Raw genomic sequence first — 20265 nt, 5'->3', positions numbered from 1 at the left:
AGTGAATATTCATCAGGAGACTGAAAAAAAGCTGTTATCTGTAGCCTGATCTGCACACATGCACAGAACAGCAGACAGCTTAATGTTGTGCACAATTTGCGTGAAGGCAGAAAAGTAGATCACGTCTTGTGCTAAAACATCCATTCATTTTGGGTGCCAACGTCGAGCAAGCCATCAGCTTTGGTTCTGTTTTTCTTCTCACCCTCTTTAGATTAGTCTCATTCCCTTGCTGTTGTATTGAACACCCATCATGTAGTCAGGTTTTAACTCAACATTGCCACCTACTGGTGCAGAATACATTAGGCTTGCTCTGCACACACATGTGTGGAGGGCAGAAATCCAGAGTGTCTGAGCTGCAGTTAATCTGTCTGAGTCGTGTCTCGCGATGCTTTCAGTTCTTGTAGTTCGCTGATTCATTTGTTAATTATTTCATCGATTGAAATAATTAGCATTTAGTCACTATCGGCGTGCACCATCAGAAGAGAGAGACAGATGGAGAGATAAGGAGAGAAATAATGAAGGAGAGGAGATTGAGGAAGATGAAAGGATCGGAGACAAGTTAGAGGTGAAGGAGCAGATTGGAAAGCCTGGAGAGAGGACTGGAAGGAGAAGAGGAGAGAAAAGCTATCTCAGTGTTTCCTCCAGACCATCTGAAACAAATAAAAGAGCTGACAGAGACAGCAGAGACGCACTTAGAGTGTCAGCGCTTTCCTTTAACTGAGAAAGAGACCGAGGGAGAAAGAGAGAGGTATAGAGAGAGAGAGAAAGAGAGAGGTATGGAGAGAGAGAGAGAAAGAGAGGGGGACCGTGTCTGGGCGTAAGTGGAGGGGGAGATGGAATTTGACAGAAGAGAAAATTGATTTTCTAGGATGAGATTTAGGTGTGATAGGCAAGCAGAGGGAAGGTGAGGAGAGGGGTGGAGTCTTTAACACACACAGAGAGTACCGTCCTGTAAATCTCCACCTGCTGGATCATAAGCACAAGAGAGAGAGAGACAGGCAGAGAGAATCTTTACAGTGACAGCAATTTGCAGCAACCAGATATCATTCATTTTCAAATAGTTTCCAGTGACAGAAACAGTTGGCAATGTGATGTGCAAATGAGCAATGACGAGATACAACAGCTACCAATGGGAGTGCAGACAATGATCCACCACCTGATAGAGATGGATACTGAAATCGAGTTAGAACAACTGCTAGAAACCAACAGCACAGCAACTTGGCAAGTTCCAACGATTAAATTGCTGTTAGTGTGAACAGGACTTTAGAGAGTGAGACAGGCATAGATATTTTGAGGTGTAGAGTGAGACGGGCAGAGGGAGAGATTTGTGGAGTCCTGTCCTCAAAGGATGAGGGTGAGAGACAGAGATAGTTAAGGAGATGGTGAGACACATAGAGAGAGACGGAGAGCTAGATTGAGGTAGAGAGTCAGACAGGCAGTTTGTGAATTGAAAATAGAGTAAATAACTAACTGAGAGTGAGACGGTTAGAGATGGACTGAGATACTGGAGTAAACAGTGAGATGGCAAAAGAGATAGTATGTTAGAGAGTGAAACAGGTAGGGAGAGAGTGAGACAGCCAAAACCGACTGAGATACTGAAGTAGAGAGTAAGACAAGCAGAGACTGTGAGGTAGAGAGTGAGACAGGCAGAAATATTGTGAGGTAGAGAGTGTGACAGGCAGAGAGATAATAGGATGAGCATGAGAGATTTTGCCTAAGATTGAAAGAATGAAAATGTGAAAAAAACAGACAGATAAAGGGGACTTAGAGAGTTAATTTGAATTGAATTGAGACAGCAAAGCAGAGAGTAAGATGGGCATTAAAGTACCCCTATTATGGATTTTTGAAAATTACCTTTCATGCAGTGTGTATCAGAGCTCTAAGTGAATGAAAACATCCTGCAAAGTTTTAAATCTGAAAGTGCACCATGTATAAAGTTATTGTCTCTCAAAAGAAAGAGTCGACTCTGAATCATTGAAACGAGTCGTTTTTAAAACTAATCCCAAGACGTTTCATGTTGATGCCAACATGAAACATTAGCATATTGCCCGCCGACTTGTTGGTCTTTTCGGTTGGTCTGAATGAAAATGCAAATTCATTCTTTGCCACTAGTTGACGCTTTTGGAGCGGTAAAAATAGCGATTTCCCCGGTAACGCTGTACACAAAGCAGCACTGCACTCACAAACACTTCTTTATCAGGCATTACAGGCATGATGAAATGGAAATTAGACCAATAGGATTAATCACCTCAGATTAGCGTCATGCAAAGGAGGAGTTTGGAAAGATGAATCGTTGAGCAAATTGTTTGGGAGTCGTTGACCAAGTAAGGTACAAATAAATGCATATTATAAGACAATGAAAGTGTTTTTTGACCTTGCATGCATGCCAAGTTGCATGCATGTTGTTGGGGACCCCCAAAACCAAAATATGAACCTTTCATTACCCATAATGGGGCATTTTAAAAGAAGACATAATTAGACATGCAGAGAGAGTGATATGGGCAGAGAGATGTGTCAAGATCTATGATAGGATGAAGGTGAGAGATTGAGATACATAGAGACTGAGACATTTGAATTGAGATGCTAAGGAAGAGAGTGAGACAGGCAGGGAGAATGATATTCAGGCAGAGATATAGATAGGCTGAACACGCAAGACAGGTTGAAAGATTGAAGCATGCAGAGAGAATGAGACAAATAGAGCGAGATATAAGACATGGTATAAGACAGAGTATAAGACAGGGAGATGTAGTGATGGGAAGTGTCATGTTATGAATGAAGAATAGAGTGAGACAGGTAGGGAGCAAGAAATACAGGCAGAGAGAATGAGACAAACAGGAAGAGTAAGACAGGCATCAAGAGCATCAGACAGACAGAGAGTAAGTATATCCACTTGAGTGTAATAGTGTGTGCACATCTGTACTATGGATTAGCAAGTTAGTATAAGAATTAAGCAGTAAAGGAATGCACAAAGGAGGTCATTCATGAGAGTAACACGCACCTCCATATGAACCTTCTCCCGTGGCTGCCGACTCTGATGACTCACAATCTCGCTCAATCTCAGCCCATCTTTACCGCCACTGTGAAGAACAGATGACACAGACACACAGGAGCGAGAGATAAAGCAAAAGATCCTGCAATCAGCCCGAGACTGTGCGTTACAAAGAGCTTCCTCTCTCCCGCTTTTCCTGCGGCACCTCTGGAGTTCAGCAGACTAAGCGCTCCTCTCTCTTCTTCTTGCGATAAAAGTTTCTTGGCAGAACTAGAAAGGACACGGGTCGGAAAGAGATTCAGCTGACAAACTGCACACAGGCCTCGCAACGAACAGACCAAAATAAGCTCCACAGGCACGAACAAGAAACAACAGCCCCGCAATACAAAGACAGAGAGAGATCTGCTTTCTTTCAGCTGTCACTCAGATTGTCGCTGAATCATGCCAGCTCGGCATGAAAGCTCTGAATGCTGTCAAGATTCTGCTGCTTTTCTGCCTGTGCATTTGTTAACTTTTTTAACCTGTTGATGTGCGAGTAATTCTGACAGACGTGGGTCTCGCTGCCTGATTCTCTTTCTGTCTGAGTCTTTAGAAGCGCATCTATATCATTTCCTCAGGGCTCCAGTGATTGAATGACTGGAATAAAACGCACACACAGTTAAACTGATTTTGTTAAAGTGCCAATTAGATCTGTCACCCAGTTCCTATAATCTACTCACAGAAAATCATTTTGTGGTACTTTCTATGAAGGCTGTATATATTACATTACACACTGTATTCTATTATCATAAATAAATAATATAAAGATTATTGGAGTACGTTTTACAAGACTTCAGTCTTTCAACTTCAAAATTTCACATTCAATGCAATGTGTTACTTAATGTTTCTTTGTAAATAATTGTGAAATTTACTAGCAATTTCTGAATGAAAATTGTTTCTACACTTCTTTTTTTAAATGTAGGTTGCTAAAAGCATTATCACATTATGTAATGTTTCAAATATTATAAAAAATAAACGAGGAAACAGGTGATATGCAGATTATTTTGAACAATGGTTTTTCAAATTTGGTGTTAATGGAGTATGAATAGTATTGTAGAGTTATTGCTGTAGTCAGGGAACATTTTTTTTTAATTTCTGATTTTGGGAGGATTGTATGTGAGACACACACACACACTTGCCGCTGTGACATATATCAGACTGAGGATCAAATGCAAGAGTCCTATGAGCGACAGATGGCTTCTCAGTCAGTCAACATCAATCAGTCATGCAATCAATAAAAATGACTAGGCTGTCTGTTTTTTTATTTTTATTTTTTTCCAGGGACAAAATAAACTACTTTATCTTCTCTCTGTCTATACCAGGTTTAACAGATCAATATCATGCATTTTAGAGTACGTTTTTTTTTTTTTTTTTAATCGTTTATGCTCTTACCGTGAAGCAACAGTACAGAGTCGCCTTTGCAAAGTCCTCAAGCTTTTCTTTTTCTGGCTACCTTTCTCTTCCCATATACCTGCACTGTTTACACTTTCTTTCTTTCTTTCTTTCTTTCTTTCTTTCTTTCTTTCTTTCTTTCTTTCTTTCTTTCTTTCTTTCTTTCTTTCTTTCTTTCTCTGCCTCTCTCTATTGCTTTCTTTCTCTCTCAGCCATGAATCTGTTGGGCCTGAACTGGCAGCTGAAACCTGTGGTTGGTCCCATGCTGAACAACGGCTTGGGAGCCGGGCTGCCCAGCAACAGTGACGTAGCAACAGCGCCCTCTGGAGGCAGAGGTGAGCAGCACAGCACTCTGCAGTCCCGCACGGTCTTTTCGATAAGAAGGATGTCAGGATTGTAACAGAATAACACAAAGGGGGAAAAACCTATAAACTACATACAGAAAAAAAATCTGTTGTGCTGAAACCTCCACTGCCCTGTATATCAATTTGTTTCCAGCTTGTACTCATTTTGATTTGTGTTTAGTAATTTGCTTCTCTGTCACACACCGAGGTCCCATCATGATAGCACATTTATGCCCACACACACTTCTCTGCCTGCTTCCACGATCGACAAGGGACATTATTCTCTGGGCTTCATTTCTGTAGCCGTCTGACAAGTCATAAGAAACCAAGTAACCATGTGATTAGGTAGAGCAGCAAGGCATTGTGGACCAGTGGTGCCGGGGAGGTGATTATTTTTCAAAAATAGTGTGTGAAATAGTATGTGTTACGCAACTAGAAACATGTCAAAAGGGCTTTTCACACTGCTCTTCCTAACCCTTGGTTACTGTCGTTCTAAGTCTCTCTTTTAACCCTGGGTAAAAGAATGTTGTACATGTGTTACATGGATTGCGGTGCAGCGTTTGAATGTTACAACTAGATGCTTTGAATCCACATTCCTTGTATTTGCATGCTTTGGACAGTCACAGAAACACTGGAGATTGTATAAACAGTAGTTTCAGTGTTTGAGTGGGAACAAATGTTGGAAAATGCATCAGTTGGACTGAAAAAGTGACCATTTTATTCTCCCCTTTATAGCTCAAAAAGGAAAAACTTACCAGTACAAGGCAATATATAATACGTGACCCACAAAAGCATTCATAAGTGTCAATTTTTCAAATTAAATATACATGAATAAATAAGCTTTCAATTGATGTATGGTTTGTTAGGATGTGACAATATTTGTCCGAGATACAACTATTTGAAAATCTGGAATCTGAGGGTGCAAAAAAATCTAAAATATTGAAAATTGCCTTTAAAATTGTCCAGATTAAGTTCTTAGCAATGCATATTACAAATCAAAACTTAAGTTTTGATATATTTACAGTAGGAAATTTACAAAATATCTTCATGGAACATGATCTTTACTTAATATCCTAATGATTTTTGACACAAAGAAAAAATGTATAATTTTGACCCATATAAATGTATTTTTGGCTATTGCTACAAATATACCCCAGCGATTTAAGATTTAAGGTTTTGTGGTCCAGGGTCACATATGAGGATGTGCAATAGGCCTACTAGTGCCTTCATGTAAACAAGTTGCGTGCTGCATTCATCTAAGAAGCTGACACCTCAAATATGGAAATAAGATGTTAACTTGGGGTTTATGAATGTACGGTTTGAAACTTCATTTTATGAATACCCAGGATTAATTCTTAACCCAAGGTGTATGAGTAGTGTGAAACATGAAGCAAGACAACCCAGGATGTCTTTTATCTGAGGGTTTAGAATGACCCATTCCATGTATGATAAGCCCTAGTACACCTCTATGCACATTTAATTCAGTGAATGCAATCTTGAATTTTTAATCCAATTTTGTTTAAAAGCACAATATTCCCTGCCAGTCCAATCAATTAATAATTCAAGACAAAGATGTTAAAAACACAACTAATATTTTTTGGAGACAGAAGGTGAAGTCATTTACATTGCAACGTGGGATACTGTATTCTGCGCACTATGCTACAGTATCGTCATTACTACAGATTTTATCCAAAAAAACTGGATTATCCAGGTACTACATGCATGACAATTTGAGTATTGTGGTAATCCTACATAATTAGCACATCTTCATAATCTACTGATCATTCAGATTCTTCCAATCAGGGTCCAAACTTTTGATTAAAATGATGAAGATTGCAAACAAATGCTCATATACTTCCATACATGCAAACCCTTGGCTGTTCACCCATTTCTTTCCCCCAGCTCTCTCTCTGGCTGTCTCTGTCTTGATCTCACATGCTCACAGATTCACAGGAAGTGTCCAAGAAAACACCACATCACCTCTGTATGAAGGACAACACAGTCTGCTTTCTCTCTCTCTCTCTCTCTCTTTCTCTCTCTTTACAGCAGGCAGGGACTAGTCGTTTTTGAACACACACATGCTTTTACAAAACCAAGTGGCAGAGGCAGCATTTTAAGTCATCAAGTAGGCTACTTAATATGCATAATTTTGAGTAAAGTGTAAGTCAGCATCACACAACTTAAACAAAAAAGCAGTCCCAGAATGCATTGCAAGGAGCTCGGTGAAACACTAATGCTGCCTTCACTTGCCGTCGGAATTACCGTAAATATGAGTTTCCTAATCAGAAACTGGGCATGAGCAGCCTCTTAAGTCTTATTTACTACTGGGAAACTCTGAGATCATTTTTATAGCAGAGTTTCCGAGTTGGGCGGACCATAAACTTTAAACGTGGTGGATGGGACATCGACTTCTGCTGTCAGTGCTATTCTTTATTAGTTTTTTCAACAACAACTACATCACCTTGTCCTGTTGTTAAAGTAGTGCCTATTTATATATATATGAACAATCATTTGAAGCATATTGTATGTTTTATGAACTGTGAAATAAGCATGTATTTGACCGAAATTCAGCTGATTATCTAGCGCGGTGAATGTTTATGTTGTCAACCGGGATGCTAAATTTTATTCTTTGCGACAACAAAGCACTTGAATACAACGAACTCGTAATCATGACTTCATAAGTGGGAAATTGGGACATTTCCGATAGCATGTGAAGACAGTATAATTCCAAAATGGCAGACAAGGAAATAAAAATGTCTGAATAAACATCCATTCATACCTTAAAAGTATGACTATAAAAAGTAATTAAAAACTATTATTTTTTCCAAACAGTTGTTATTATGCTCCGTTGAAATCAATTGCTAGTCCAGTCTCCCATGCAAAGCTGACAGAGTTGCTACCTACATAGTGTGCACCTAATTAGTGAGGGTAGAATGTTAGGATGCTGACTTAGTAGGTTGTTTACTCCTCTTTAAAACAGAGTAAACATATTTTCACACTGTCTAGTTTTTCCTCTCCTCTCTCCTCAGTGCTATGTAAACACATCTAACTCCGTGATTACATATAGATTGTGGTGTAATAGTTTGCTGTGTTTTTGTGTGAGCGTGTGGGTACCGGTGAGATTGTGAGCTTTGAAACAGCTCTTCACCTCAAGTGTTTCAATCTGAACTCAGGATGTCGGTGTCAATTCCATCCATACAAATATGACTTTTCTCTTGCTCTCTCCCTGTCGCTCTCTCTTTCTCTCACAAGCAGACATAATGTATTCCACACAACAGTGTGATTTCATTAATCATACACAGACAAAGCTACAATACGGCTATGAGGCAGATGTTGCTGGTTGCTCTGTTTAGCAGTAGCGCCATATATAATAAGTCTTGTGTTGTGCCATGTCTGGTTGTTGTTGTTGTTGTTGCTTTTTTTTCTCTGTCTCTCTCATCCTCTGTGCTGCTTTGTGTATAGCTGTTATCCTACCTTATTGTTTGGCGTATTGTGTTGAGATGCTCTTATCTGGGCTTCTGCGGGATGATTTGATGCTCTGGTCTGATCTGTGAAATGATTTGTGTGTGTTTCTGCCTGCTGGCTACATTAGCTTATGATTGGCCTCTCTGCACTCGGCTGGATTCTGTTACGGTACTTGATGCTGTGCTTAGACACTCAGATTCAGATGTCCTTTATCTCCACGATAGCTCTGATCCAAAACCTACAGTAGCCTGTCGGGAACTGTGTTTTTTTGTTTCTTCTAATTCATTCCAATTCTCATTATATTCTGTTTAATAACACTATTTTTCTTCTGTTTTTTGTTTAATTTTCACTACTGTTCAATTTTTTATGTTTTTGAAATGCGTCTCTTATGCTCACTAAAGATGTATTACATATTAAAATAACTTGTTTTATCTTAATGTATTTTTAAAATGTAATTTATGTTATTTTCCTGTGATGGCAAAGCTGAATTTTCAGCAGCTATTACTTTAGTCTTTACTCTAATATACAGATTTGCTACTCAAGAAACATTTCTTTATTATTATTGTTGAAAACAGTTGTGCTGGTTTGTAGAAACCACAATACATTTGGTTCCAGAGTTATTTTATAAATAGAAAGTTCAAAAGACTTCAGAATTTATTTGAAATAGTCTAATATTGTCACTTTTGATCAATTGTCATAAATAAAAAGATTATTGAATGAATTATAATTATTTAAATAATTAAAAAATACTCATGCGGTATACAAAAGCGCAATATAGCTTGTATTATTATTATAATATTTTGTGCCATTCTAAGAATAACTTAATTTTGCTGCTTAAACATCCAAATAAGTCTCTTAAGATATTCGCTTCCCTTAAGTAATATATAATTGTAGTCAGCAAGGTGGTTCACTATGTTTTGAAACAGAGCTATTGTGTTTGGTTGTGAAATAAAAGTGGACTATTGCTTCAGCCATGTCTACAGACTGATTGTACCTTCCCTAAGGAAATTCTCATCCGGCCTCCCTCGCTTTTCTTTAGATCTGTTTCTCCTCCGTCCATGCTGTTCTGTATTAATGCTATTTCCAAGCTATTTCATCTCTTGTTGCGGCTGCTCCGTCCTGATTGTGTTTTCATTGTTCTTTATTTCCTCACCATTTTTCACAGGTTTTCTTTGTCAGGGCTGCGGTCTCCAGTGTAGATCTGACCTGATTACAGGGGAGCTGTTTTCGTGTGTGTGAGAACATCACAACTGTAGGGACAGAGGGAATCTGTTGCACGCAACCTCCATTTACACTCGGCCATTGCCGCTAGCTACGAGCAAGAGATAGAGAGAATAAAAGATAGAGAGAGAGAGAAAGACAGAGAGGGAGAGAGCAACCATGGATTTGCCATTAAATGAAAAGTGGATAACAGCTTGTGTGATTATGTTGGTAAACAGGATGGTGGTGTTGACATGCGGTATGAGCCAAAGCCTGAGGGTGGAGAATACACGAACTCTCACTATAGAAGAGATCTCTCCATCAGCCTGAGAGTCCACAAACACCAGAGTCAGAAAAAACGAGGGGGAGAGGAAGTGAAGTAGAGGATAAGTGAAAAATCAACAGGTTCCAGTTTCACTTTTAGAATAGGTTCCTCGCAGCACCCTAAAGAAACAAAGAGCCTATAAGGACCCGCCAACATTGTAGAATATATATATACAGATGCATTACTGGTCAAATGTGTGGGGCCAGTAAGAAGCAAACACACATGTAGTTGATCAAACAAGACATTTGTTATATATCTATTGTAAGTGAATGGGGGGGGGGGGGGGGGGGGGTGTTCAATGTTTCAATCAGCACAACTACATTGATGATAATAAGAAATGTTAACTAAGTAGCAAATCAGCATATTAGAGTGATTTCTGAAGGATCATGTGACACTGGAGCTAAAAATTCAGCTTTGCATCACAGGAATAAATTGCATTATTTTGAGTTTATAATATTTAGCAATATTGTTTATTTTACTGTATTTTTGATCAAATCAGACCTCAGAAATAAGAGACTTATGTCAAAAACAGAACCCAAACTTAGTGCATGACTCCTTTTCATAATCCAATACATTCCAGACAAAAAAACAACAACAACTGTCATCCTACATTTCTTTCATTGAATAAACTTATTTCAATCTGAAATACATCACATCAAGAAAGTAAAATGCTTTATGAACACATTAAGAGTGTAGTTCTGAAAACCAAATCTCAGTCAGAATCATAGATCACAATTTATATCATCTGACAATTCCAATAAAGCTCAGCTTCGTAGAAGCGACCATTAACTTTTCATCTTTATAAGTTATTCCTTAGTTCTTCTGTGAGCTGTGTTTGAAAAACCAGGCTCAGATATTCAACAATGAAGCCCCTATTCCCTGTCTCTCTCTGGCTCTCTGCTGTTTATCATGATACACTCTCAGCTTTCTTTGCTCTGGGTGGGTATAGTGAGGTTATGGGCAAAAAGTCTTCAGAAAGCAGCATTTGTGTTTTTCAGTTTCCATCAGATAAGTGTCTCCCAGAGAGAAAACACATTTGTGCCATTTCCTTTTGTTTTCTGATTTCAAAGCAGCTACCTCTGAATCTATAAACAAGGGGCAGTTGCAACACAGGAGAGAGATTGATTTTTGTTTTATGCCTTCCTCTCTGTCTCAGGGCCATGGGCTGCTCGCAACAGCAGCATAGATACGGGCAGCCTGGAGGTGGGCAGGCGCGTGACCCAGGAGGTGCCACCTGGGTTGTTCTGGAGATCCCTGATGCACCTCAGCCAGCCTCAGTTCCTCAAGTTCAACATCTCCTTGGGCAAGGATGCACTGTTCGGGGTTTACATTCGCAAAGGGCTGCCGCCGTCCCATGCACAGGTGCGCACACCCTTTTCTATTTACAGAGAGGCCACTCTGTGAAGTCCTTTCAGGGAAAAATAAAAAACCCTCTTTCATCCCAACAGTGGATCAATCAGTCATTGCAAACACATTTTAGAAGTCACCAGGTGTTAGATAAAATCAACTTCAAAGTATCTCACTGTTTGATATGTATGAATGCTGTCAAACCACTTGAGATCACGAAAAATAAAAACGTCCCCTCTCATTTCCCTTGTTTCTGCGTTTTTCCCTCTGTAGTACGACTATATGGAGCGTTTGGATGGAAAGGAGAAATGGAGCGTAGTGGAGTCGCCCCGTGAGAGACGCAGTATTCAGACGGTGGTTCTGAACGAGGCTGTGTTTGTACAGTATCTGGACCCCGGCACATGGCACCTGGCTTTCTACAACGACGGCAAGGAGAAGGAATCTGTCTCATTTAGCACAGCTGTTCTGGGTCAGTTATACTGTACATTTACTTCAAGCTGTATCACTCAATACAGAGTGATTTCTGAAGGATCATGTGACACTGACTGAAGTAATTTTGTATTGTAATATTATTTCTAAATATTACTGTTTTACTGTAGTTTAAATCAAATAAATGCAGCATTGGTAAGCATAATTATACCAAACAGAGTAGTTTATGTTTAGACAAATTAAGCATAAAATAAGTACTTATAAATAAAAGAATATGATAATTAATTGTAAAAATCAAAAGCGTAAAAAGCAAATAAAAAGAAAACAAAATGCAAAACTAATTAATAAGAGAACTAATTTGCCTAGAGAAACCCTTTTAATCAACCACAACTGGTTTTATGAGGAATATGTCTTTGCGTTGTGACATTGAATGGCACATGCTTTTACAAACGATTTACAAAGAAATTTGTTCAACTTGTATTTCATAAATGAGGTCTAATAAAAGACCAGTTAATTTTGAAACATTAAATTATGGGACAATTGGATTTATAGATTTTAGTCTCTATAGAATTACAGATAAATGCTTCCATGCCGTCTAGTAAAAAGGAAATAATTAAATAATGTCAAGCTATTAATGTTATACCATTTCATATATATTATTATCCACTTGAAATGAGATAAGCACCTCGTGGCTCTATTCTATGAATATTCACATGCATGAATTCTACGAATAAGTGGTGTCTCACCAATTAACCTTGTGCTAATCTACTGTGATATGGCCTACTTTCATTGCCGTGATATTACTCATGGCTAATGAAATGGTGTGTGACGCTGTTTGAATGGGCTGTATCAATAATGACCAGAGACCGCCACTCAGAAATAAAGGGACAGAAAACTCAGCTGAGAGAGAGAGAGAGCGAGAGGAAGGATGCAGTGGAGGACAGGACAAGATGAGAGCTGAATGTGGTGGTTACAGCTGTCATTGCCATCAAAGTGGCCTTTTTTAGAAAGGTTTCATTCTTTTTACAGACTCTGTGCAAGAGTGTCCCCGCAACTGTCATGGTAACGGAGAGTGTGTGTCAGGAGTATGTCACTGTTTCCCCGGGTTCCATGGCATGGACTGCTCGAAAGGTAAGAGACACTCCAATTACACCCCAAACTCTGTCGTACAGCAAGAGAGAGCGAGCTTGAGGGGAAAAAAAACATTGACAGAGAGAGAGAAGTGAGAACAATTTTTACCTTCTTGTCACTCATACTAGCGAAATGGAGAATGATCCATTGATGTCGTATTTAAAATGATAGTTCACCCAAAAATGATCATTTTGTCATCTTTTATTCACTTCACGAAAGCCGCTGTTTTGAGTCATAGGACAAATTTTATGGTGCTTTTTTGTCATTTTTGGAGATTGACAGCTCAGACCTGGAAAAGAATAACTAAGATCAACTTCAAAAACTCACCATTATTCCACAACAGAAAGTCATACACATTTACCATAACACGAGGATGAGAAAATAATGATATCATTATCATTTTTGGGTAAACTGTGATTGGAAACCGTGGATTAGCGTTAGCATTAGAGACATATTGAGCTATAGTGCTTATGATGGAGATTGAAGATTGTCATCATTTCTTGTCACCTCTGTACTTCTTCTGTCAATAAAATGCCAAAAAACTGCAAAAAGTGCAAAACAGCATGCAGACTAGGGTCCAGACAGACATAAAGAAAAGAAAAGCATGCAAAAACACATGCAAGGGGGAACAGCAGTGAATTGTTGCCAGTATGGCACCAGCAGTGGGATTCAAAGAGCTGAGGACATCAAAGATGTGTGTTAATCTCAGCGGTCCCAAAGGCTCTACACACTCAACAGCCTTGGGTTTAGCCCTAGGGTCCTGACACCCTCTAGATGAGTGTGTATGTGTGTCTGTTTCTGACCTAGCTATACGTTTTGGGACCAATTGGATTATATAATTCCCAACTTAATTTATGGACCATCATGAGAAGGGAAAATGGTTCATAAATAGACAAAATCTTTATTCAACTCTGGAACTGCCAAAAGTTTAAGAGGTAAGAGATTCCTCTGTAGTAATTATAATTAGCTGAGAACGACAGTTGTCAATGGGAAGTCCCATTAAATAGCTGGGTAAATGTGTGTCCTCAATTGCCCAAAGAATTCATTTGTACAGCTTGACTGAAAATACATTCACTGCACTTGCATACTTTCCTGTTATGAAGGTGCTTTAGTTCTATGACCAAGAGAAACTGAGATCTATATGTTACTAGAGGTCTCTCTCTCTCTCCCTCTCCCTCTCTCTCTTTCCCAGGCATAAGGATGACGAATGGTGGTTCATACAGCCCAATATCTCCCATTGTTCACCTGGGAAGCTCATGATTAATAGTTTTGTTAAATTACATTTTCTTTCATTACAGTTTTCTCCAACCTTTCACAGCTGTCCACTCGCCCCACTACTGCTGACCCTCTGTGTGTGTGTGTGTGTGTGTGTGTGTGTATTAATATCTTTACAATGCATAGAGCCTTGAGACTCTCATTGCAGAAATCACCCCAGGAAGTCTTTTTAGACTGCTGGTTACTAGACATCTTTCATCAGGGCTTAGAGAGAGTCCTACTGCTAATGTAGTTTAAAAAGTCGAGACAGGTTCAGATGCAGTCTGTTTTGATCAGGTGCGCATATATACCATGCTATTGCCATGTTTTTGGACATGTACTATAATATTATTATGTTTTAGCAAACATACCATGGTGTTACCATGTTTTACCTTGATATTATTGTTTTTGGACATACATCGTGTAAGTATGATGTTTTTTAAGTAATGTATAGTATCATAATATTATTATGTTTTAAGTCATGTATCATGGTGTTACCATATTTTTGGGCATACACCATGATATTATTATGTTTTTGAGACATGTACTTTTAAAGTGAAGTAACGTGTGGCCAAGTATGGTGACCCATACTCTGTGCTGTGCTCTGCATTTAACCCTTCCAAGTGCACACACACAGCAGTGAACGCACATACACCGTGAACACACACCCGGAGCAGTGGGCAGCCAATGCTGCGGCGCCCGGGGAGCAGTTGGGGGTTCGGTGCCTTTCTCAAGGATCTCACCTCAGCTGTGGTATTGCAGGTGGAGAGCGTGCTGGACATTCACTCCCCCCACCTACAATCCCTGCCGGACCTGAGACTCGAACCCGCAACCTTTGGGGTTCTGACTCTCTATCCATTAGGCCACGACTGCCCCATACATGTAGTTCTACATGTAGTTCTGTGGCATTTGTTTTGGGGTCAAACTTGAAGTACCTTAAATCCCATAATATATGAATATAGTAATCTCCTTGTTGGCTTTTTTTCTCCCTCATTTGTTAGTTATTACGTTAAAGCATCTGCTAAATTAATAAATCTTATCATCGTAATTTCAGTTCCACCAAATCGATTGTTGTTGAACGAGTTTGGTGCCTAAAGCTTAAGGTTCAGTTCATTATTTTAAATCAAATGTCTTCAGTGTGACACTTTTCTGAGCCTAGTGTTGTCAGATGTGTGCTCGGTACTTTTTTTCCTAGTATCACACCATTCAGAGATACATCCATGACCACACCTGCCAGCCTGTTTCTCAGTCTCTTCATAAACCTACACAGATTTTTTGTAAACATACTGAAAATCTCTCTTCCTATGCTGTCTCATTTGTCTCTCATGCTATTCAAGGGTCTTTAGAGGCAAAATGTTTCAAAAGAAACAAATAAGAAAATGTCAGAAGCAACTCATATCAAACTGTGTCTTGTCTCTTCCTGTTTTTTCCCAAGCGGCGTGCCCAGTCCTCTGCAGTGGAAATGGTCAGTATGACAAGGGATCGTGTATCTGCTATAGCGGATGGAAGGGTCCGGAATGCGATGTTCCCATCAGTCAGTGCATCGACCCCCAGTGTGGCAGTCATGGCACGTGCACAGAGGGCACATGTGTTTGTTCTCTGGGCTACAAAGGAGAGAATTGCGCTGAGGGTATGTGCGCGTGTATGTAGTGTAAATTTGTGTAGATGTAGTTTCTTTTTCAATTGCTTAATAATATCCTCTGTGGCTGTAATAGCTGCATTCTGTGCATGTGGCTACTTGAAAAGGGAAACACACATTTTCACATATTCAAACAGTCATTTTTGGCTGTTTCCCCAGATTCGCTGGTAGGTCTTAATGGGCTCCTGCAAAAACACCTCTCAGAGATGAATAAAGGCTAGAAAATATATTGATCTGGGTGGTGAGAACAATAGTTTTGGTCTTGATTCATTTTTTGTGTTCTGTAGAGTTCAGTGGCTCTTGGGTAAGATAGTGACTGGAAATAAGAGAGAAGAGAAAACTAGAAGAGTCCCAGGAGTCTAAAAATGGAAAGGGAAGAGAAAGAAAACGGTAGAGACAGAAGAAAAAAGACAAGGCATAAGAGGACAGAAGGAGAGGCTGAGATGAAAACTGCTAACAAACATAGAAATAGGTTGATGGAAAACAGAGTTTCAGAAAGTCTTTGCTGCTCATTACAGAGAGACAGTGATGGCAGCTAAACAAACAAACAAACAGAACAACAAAAGCCTTGCATATTAATGATTTCTAATTCTCATTCTCTAAATCTCTAATTCATTATCAACAGTCTGGCATTAAGTCCCACATTAAAGTCCCACTTTTTTTTTTTTTTTGTCCATGTAACACAAAAGGTGAATGTTCATGCTGTTATTTTCGATAAATTGAAAGCATATAGCGAACATAATGACAAAAATTATGGTAAAAATTTCCCAGGATGAAATTCAACATATTAATAATTTCTCAATAAAAATCTAAAAATGCAAAAAGGATTGTGTCAGGGTTAGGTTTAAGGTATAGAGAATACCATTAACTCGGTAAGAATAAAGAAACAATAAAAGTCAATGGAAAGTTCCCAACATGGCAGAAAAACAAATGTATAGCCCTATTCGGACGGTAATTGTTTCTCAGGGGGACATAAGTGATTTTCACCATTTACAGGGGGTAGTTGGTGATTTTAATGCCGTCCGAATCCAGGATGTCAGTGTTTTTCTCTCATGACCCCCGTAAAAATCCCCAGCCAAATTACCTACTGTTTTTTGACAAACACCTAGGATTTTAATTGCCGTCTGAATCCACATCTCTGAGTTTACGAGAAGAAATCGATTCAAAATTCAGTGTTCAACCCCTTTTTGAGCACTCATGAACACCGTAAGCTAACGTTGTACTTCGGTGTAATTTGCATACATATTTATTTCTGAAATGCTGGAAAGTATTTAAAAGAACAGTACCTCATAACTGCTCCAAGTGAGAGTGTAAGTGAGAGCAAGAAAAGCACATAAACATTCGAAACGGGTCTTTATTATGGCAGCAGCAGGAATGCAATACAATTTTAAAATGTGTATTATAAACGGATATATAATGCGTATAATTATATACAACTATAACGCGTCTATTTTCCTATTTTAAACAGGAGATTTAAATAATCAAATAATAAATAGGACCATATATTATAAAATATGCTTGGAATAATAATACATTTTACATAAATTCATTTTATTTACAGCAGACAATCATATGACTGGCCACGTGAGTAGTATGTTCCCGGGTTCATAGGATCACAGAACTCACTCCTCCACTGTGAATAAATCGCCATCCGAATGCATGAGTTTTATCACTGAGGTGATGTTAAATTCATTTTTACAGACGTCCATATGAGAAACAATTACCGTCCGAATAGGGCTTATGTGTGTAAAATAAGAGAGAATGTTTTTAGTGGGTGTTTTAATGTTTTACTGAGGTGTTGCGGATCACAAGGTCAGCACTTTTGCTTCTTTCATTTTTTTCCTGCCGCTCTAAGATTTTTCAAATCAGATATTCATCACAGCAGAGTCACTTAAACAATTTACCTGAAGTGACACAGAAATCGATATCTGTGATGTGCAGTTTCTGCAGCATAAACATTTGTCATGAATGGCTTTATGTGCGTGAGGGGAAAGGAGCAGCACTTCTGTCAGCCGAGGAGGGCTGAGACAGGGGTGTCACGCAGGGCACCTCAGGGCCGGGTAATTTGTCAAATGGCTTTCTCGCACTTTTCATGGCCAGATCTCTTCTTTCGCTCAGCAGTCGATATCAGTTTTTTGAGGCACCCCGGATGGAACATGTGAGAGATAGGGTCAAAGTCAAAAAGAGAGAGGAATGGAGAGTAAGAAAGACAGACGGAGATGAGAAAGTGAGGGTTTGAGAGGTGAGTGTGAAAGGCTCTAGACAGGAAACTGCCATTCTCACACTTAAGGTGTGGGATATTGATTTTTCATGCTTAGATGACAGACGTAGTATGTGCTTGTGCATGCCTTGTTCAAAATCCCAGAAAGCACAGGTATATGTGAACGTGCATCCTTTTCTTTTATTTTCTGGAATGTTTTTGGTGTCGGTATATTGGTATAGTAATTTGCTCTAATAAATAATCAAATATGTAAATAAATGGGAAAATAGGACATTGATTATTAAACACATGACATATGACTCATCTAGACTATCAAGAATAAACAACAACTGTTTTGACTAGAAACAACAAGTAGCAAATTCATGATCATGGCTGTGACATAAACTAAAGGCTTGCCCTTTAAAAAACAGGAACAAGCCCTTCAATATATCCCTCCCTAGCTTCGTTTTTAATAAAAAATGTCAACACAGGAAAGAGTTTATAAAGCAATATCATAGGGTCTTTTTTTATTTCTAACAGATGAAGCCTCATTCATGACTCTCACCTTTTGTTCACAGTTGACTGCCTAGATCCGACCTGCTCAAATAATGGCATCTGTGTGAACGGAGAGTGCCACTGTAAACCAGGCTGGGGTGGACCAAGCTGTGAGCTGCCCAGAGCACAATGCCCAGATCAGTGCCACGGTCACGGTGCTTTTATTCCAGACACAGGCGTCTGTAGCTGTGACCCTAATTGGATGGGCCCTGATTGTTCTGTTGGTCAGTCTGCATGTTTGATTGGATCTCAGTAATACAAATGTTTCATTTCATTATACCTGATTTCTAATGTGTGATATGTAAATAGTGGTTTTACTGCCCTGTCCTTTTCTCCACACAGAGGTTTGCTCAGTCGACTGCGGGACACACGGCGTATGCATGGGTGGTTCGTGCCGCTGCGAAGAGGGCTGGACGGGTGCGGCATGCGACCAGCGTGTGTGTAACCCGCTTTGTGTGAAGCACGGCACCTGTAAGGATGGGAAGTGCGAGTGTGAACAGGGCTGGAACGGAGAACACTGCACCATCGGTAGGCATATGCCCAGCCCTGATCCAGGAACTGATCTTTTCCTGCACCTTATATACTCACTATTACAACAGACGCCAAAGCACTGTATCTGCCTCTACTGATCTTTTGAGCATTATATAGAATCCCTTCTTTTTTCTGTGCTTGAAGCTTAATATGAGAGGGACCTGTTTTTGGATCATCCTTGTTGGTCCCAGGGCAACAATATTATCAACCAGTCAGATTTTAGGGAAAGGGTTAGAGCTGGGGTTAGGGTCTAAAACAGTGCCCTCTTATTTTTGGCCTAAATTATGGTTTGGGCCAGGGGTGTCCAAACTTGCTCCTGGAGGGCCACTATCCTCCAGAGTTCGGCTCCAACTCACTTGCCTGGAAGTTTGTAATATGCCTACTAAGACCTACTACTGATTAGCTGGGTCAGGTGTGTTTTATTGGGGTCGGAGCTAAACTCTAGAGGACAGTGGCCATCCTGAAGCAGGATTAGACATCCCTGGTTTGGGCAATGGCTTCTTAAGGACCAGCAAAGGATGTTGATCCGGTAACATGACCTACATGCATGCAGCTCAGGGATTTAGGAGAACTCCAGGAAAAGTTTATGCTAGTGATTTTTCACTTGACTTGATCCATCAGGATGGGATATATAGTACTTGATGTATGATTCTAAAACCATTAATATTAAGGCCATGCTCCAAAAGCTGCCCAAAACTCCTGTGTTCCACATTTTGGTAATATAAATCCAGAGGGATTGCAGTCTGCTGTAGTGTCCACAAAAGTGTGCATTGATACATACTGTAGTGGCAACAAATGAGACCCTCATGAGCACCCATCTAAATTATGAATTTAAAAAAAAAAAATGGGATACCTTATGGTCACCTTCCAGCACACCTGAACCAGCTAATCAGTCTACTCGGGGTCACTAGAAACATCCAAGTAGATGTGTTGGAGCTAAGCTATGTAGGAAAATGACCCTTTAGGAGCAGAATAGAACACCCCTTCTCTACGTTCTTGTGAAAACGACAGAAACATTCAAGTGACAGCCATTGCATGACTGCAAGTACAAATCAAGTGCATCATTTGACCTAAATCTCTGAAAGAGATGTTTATAGCATTTGAAGGTAGAGAATAACAAATCAGTCTGGAAGCATTTTCCCATAAGCTTATGCAAGTTGTAAATAGGGCATAAGACAGACCAAGGTGAAATCCATAGCCACGGGGTCAGTAGATGTAGGAGAGATGAATGAGATGCTGAGGTGCAAGAGTGTGTGTGGGGGGAGGGGGTATTGATGAGATTTAGACTGTTCCTTTGTCTGGTGTTGGACTGAGAACAGACTTAGTCATGTTTGATCACGCCTCACACAGCGGAGGCAGATGTGGGCTGCTGGGTAATGAACAGTCCTTCCAGTAGCAGCAACTGATGAAAGGTAGAGGTGTCTT

At 39.6% G+C, this 20265-nt stretch overlaps 1 protein-coding gene across 4 annotated transcripts in view; it reads left to right on the top strand.

The window, feature by feature from the left end:
* Positions 1 to 20265, top strand: part of LOC306853715 (teneurin-2-like) — a gene marked incomplete at its 5' end in the record, with an annotated part of 227949 nt that overhangs the window by 180365 nt on the left and 27319 nt on the right. For all 4 annotated transcript variants that reach the window (XM_079391337.1, XM_079391335.1, XM_079391336.1 and 1 more), the window contains 7 exons: positions 4633 to 4755; positions 10911 to 11116; positions 11375 to 11570; positions 12560 to 12661; positions 15351 to 15545; positions 18333 to 18533; positions 18652 to 18837. In XM_079391337.1, coding sequence (XP_079247463.1) covers positions 4633 to 4755; positions 10911 to 11116; positions 11375 to 11570; positions 12560 to 12661; positions 15351 to 15545; positions 18333 to 18533; positions 18652 to 18837 — 1209 coding nt within the window. The remainder of the gene's footprint in view (positions 1 to 4632; positions 4756 to 10910; positions 11117 to 11374; positions 11571 to 12559; positions 12662 to 15350; positions 15546 to 18332; positions 18534 to 18651; positions 18838 to 20265) is intronic.

Source organism: Barbus barbus (genome assembly GCF_936440315.1).
Source record: "Barbus barbus genome assembly, chromosome: 33".
Taxonomy (NCBI): Eukaryota; Metazoa; Chordata; class Actinopteri; order Cypriniformes; family Cyprinidae; genus Barbus; species Barbus barbus.
This window is presented reverse-complemented; position numbering and strand designations above follow the sequence as displayed.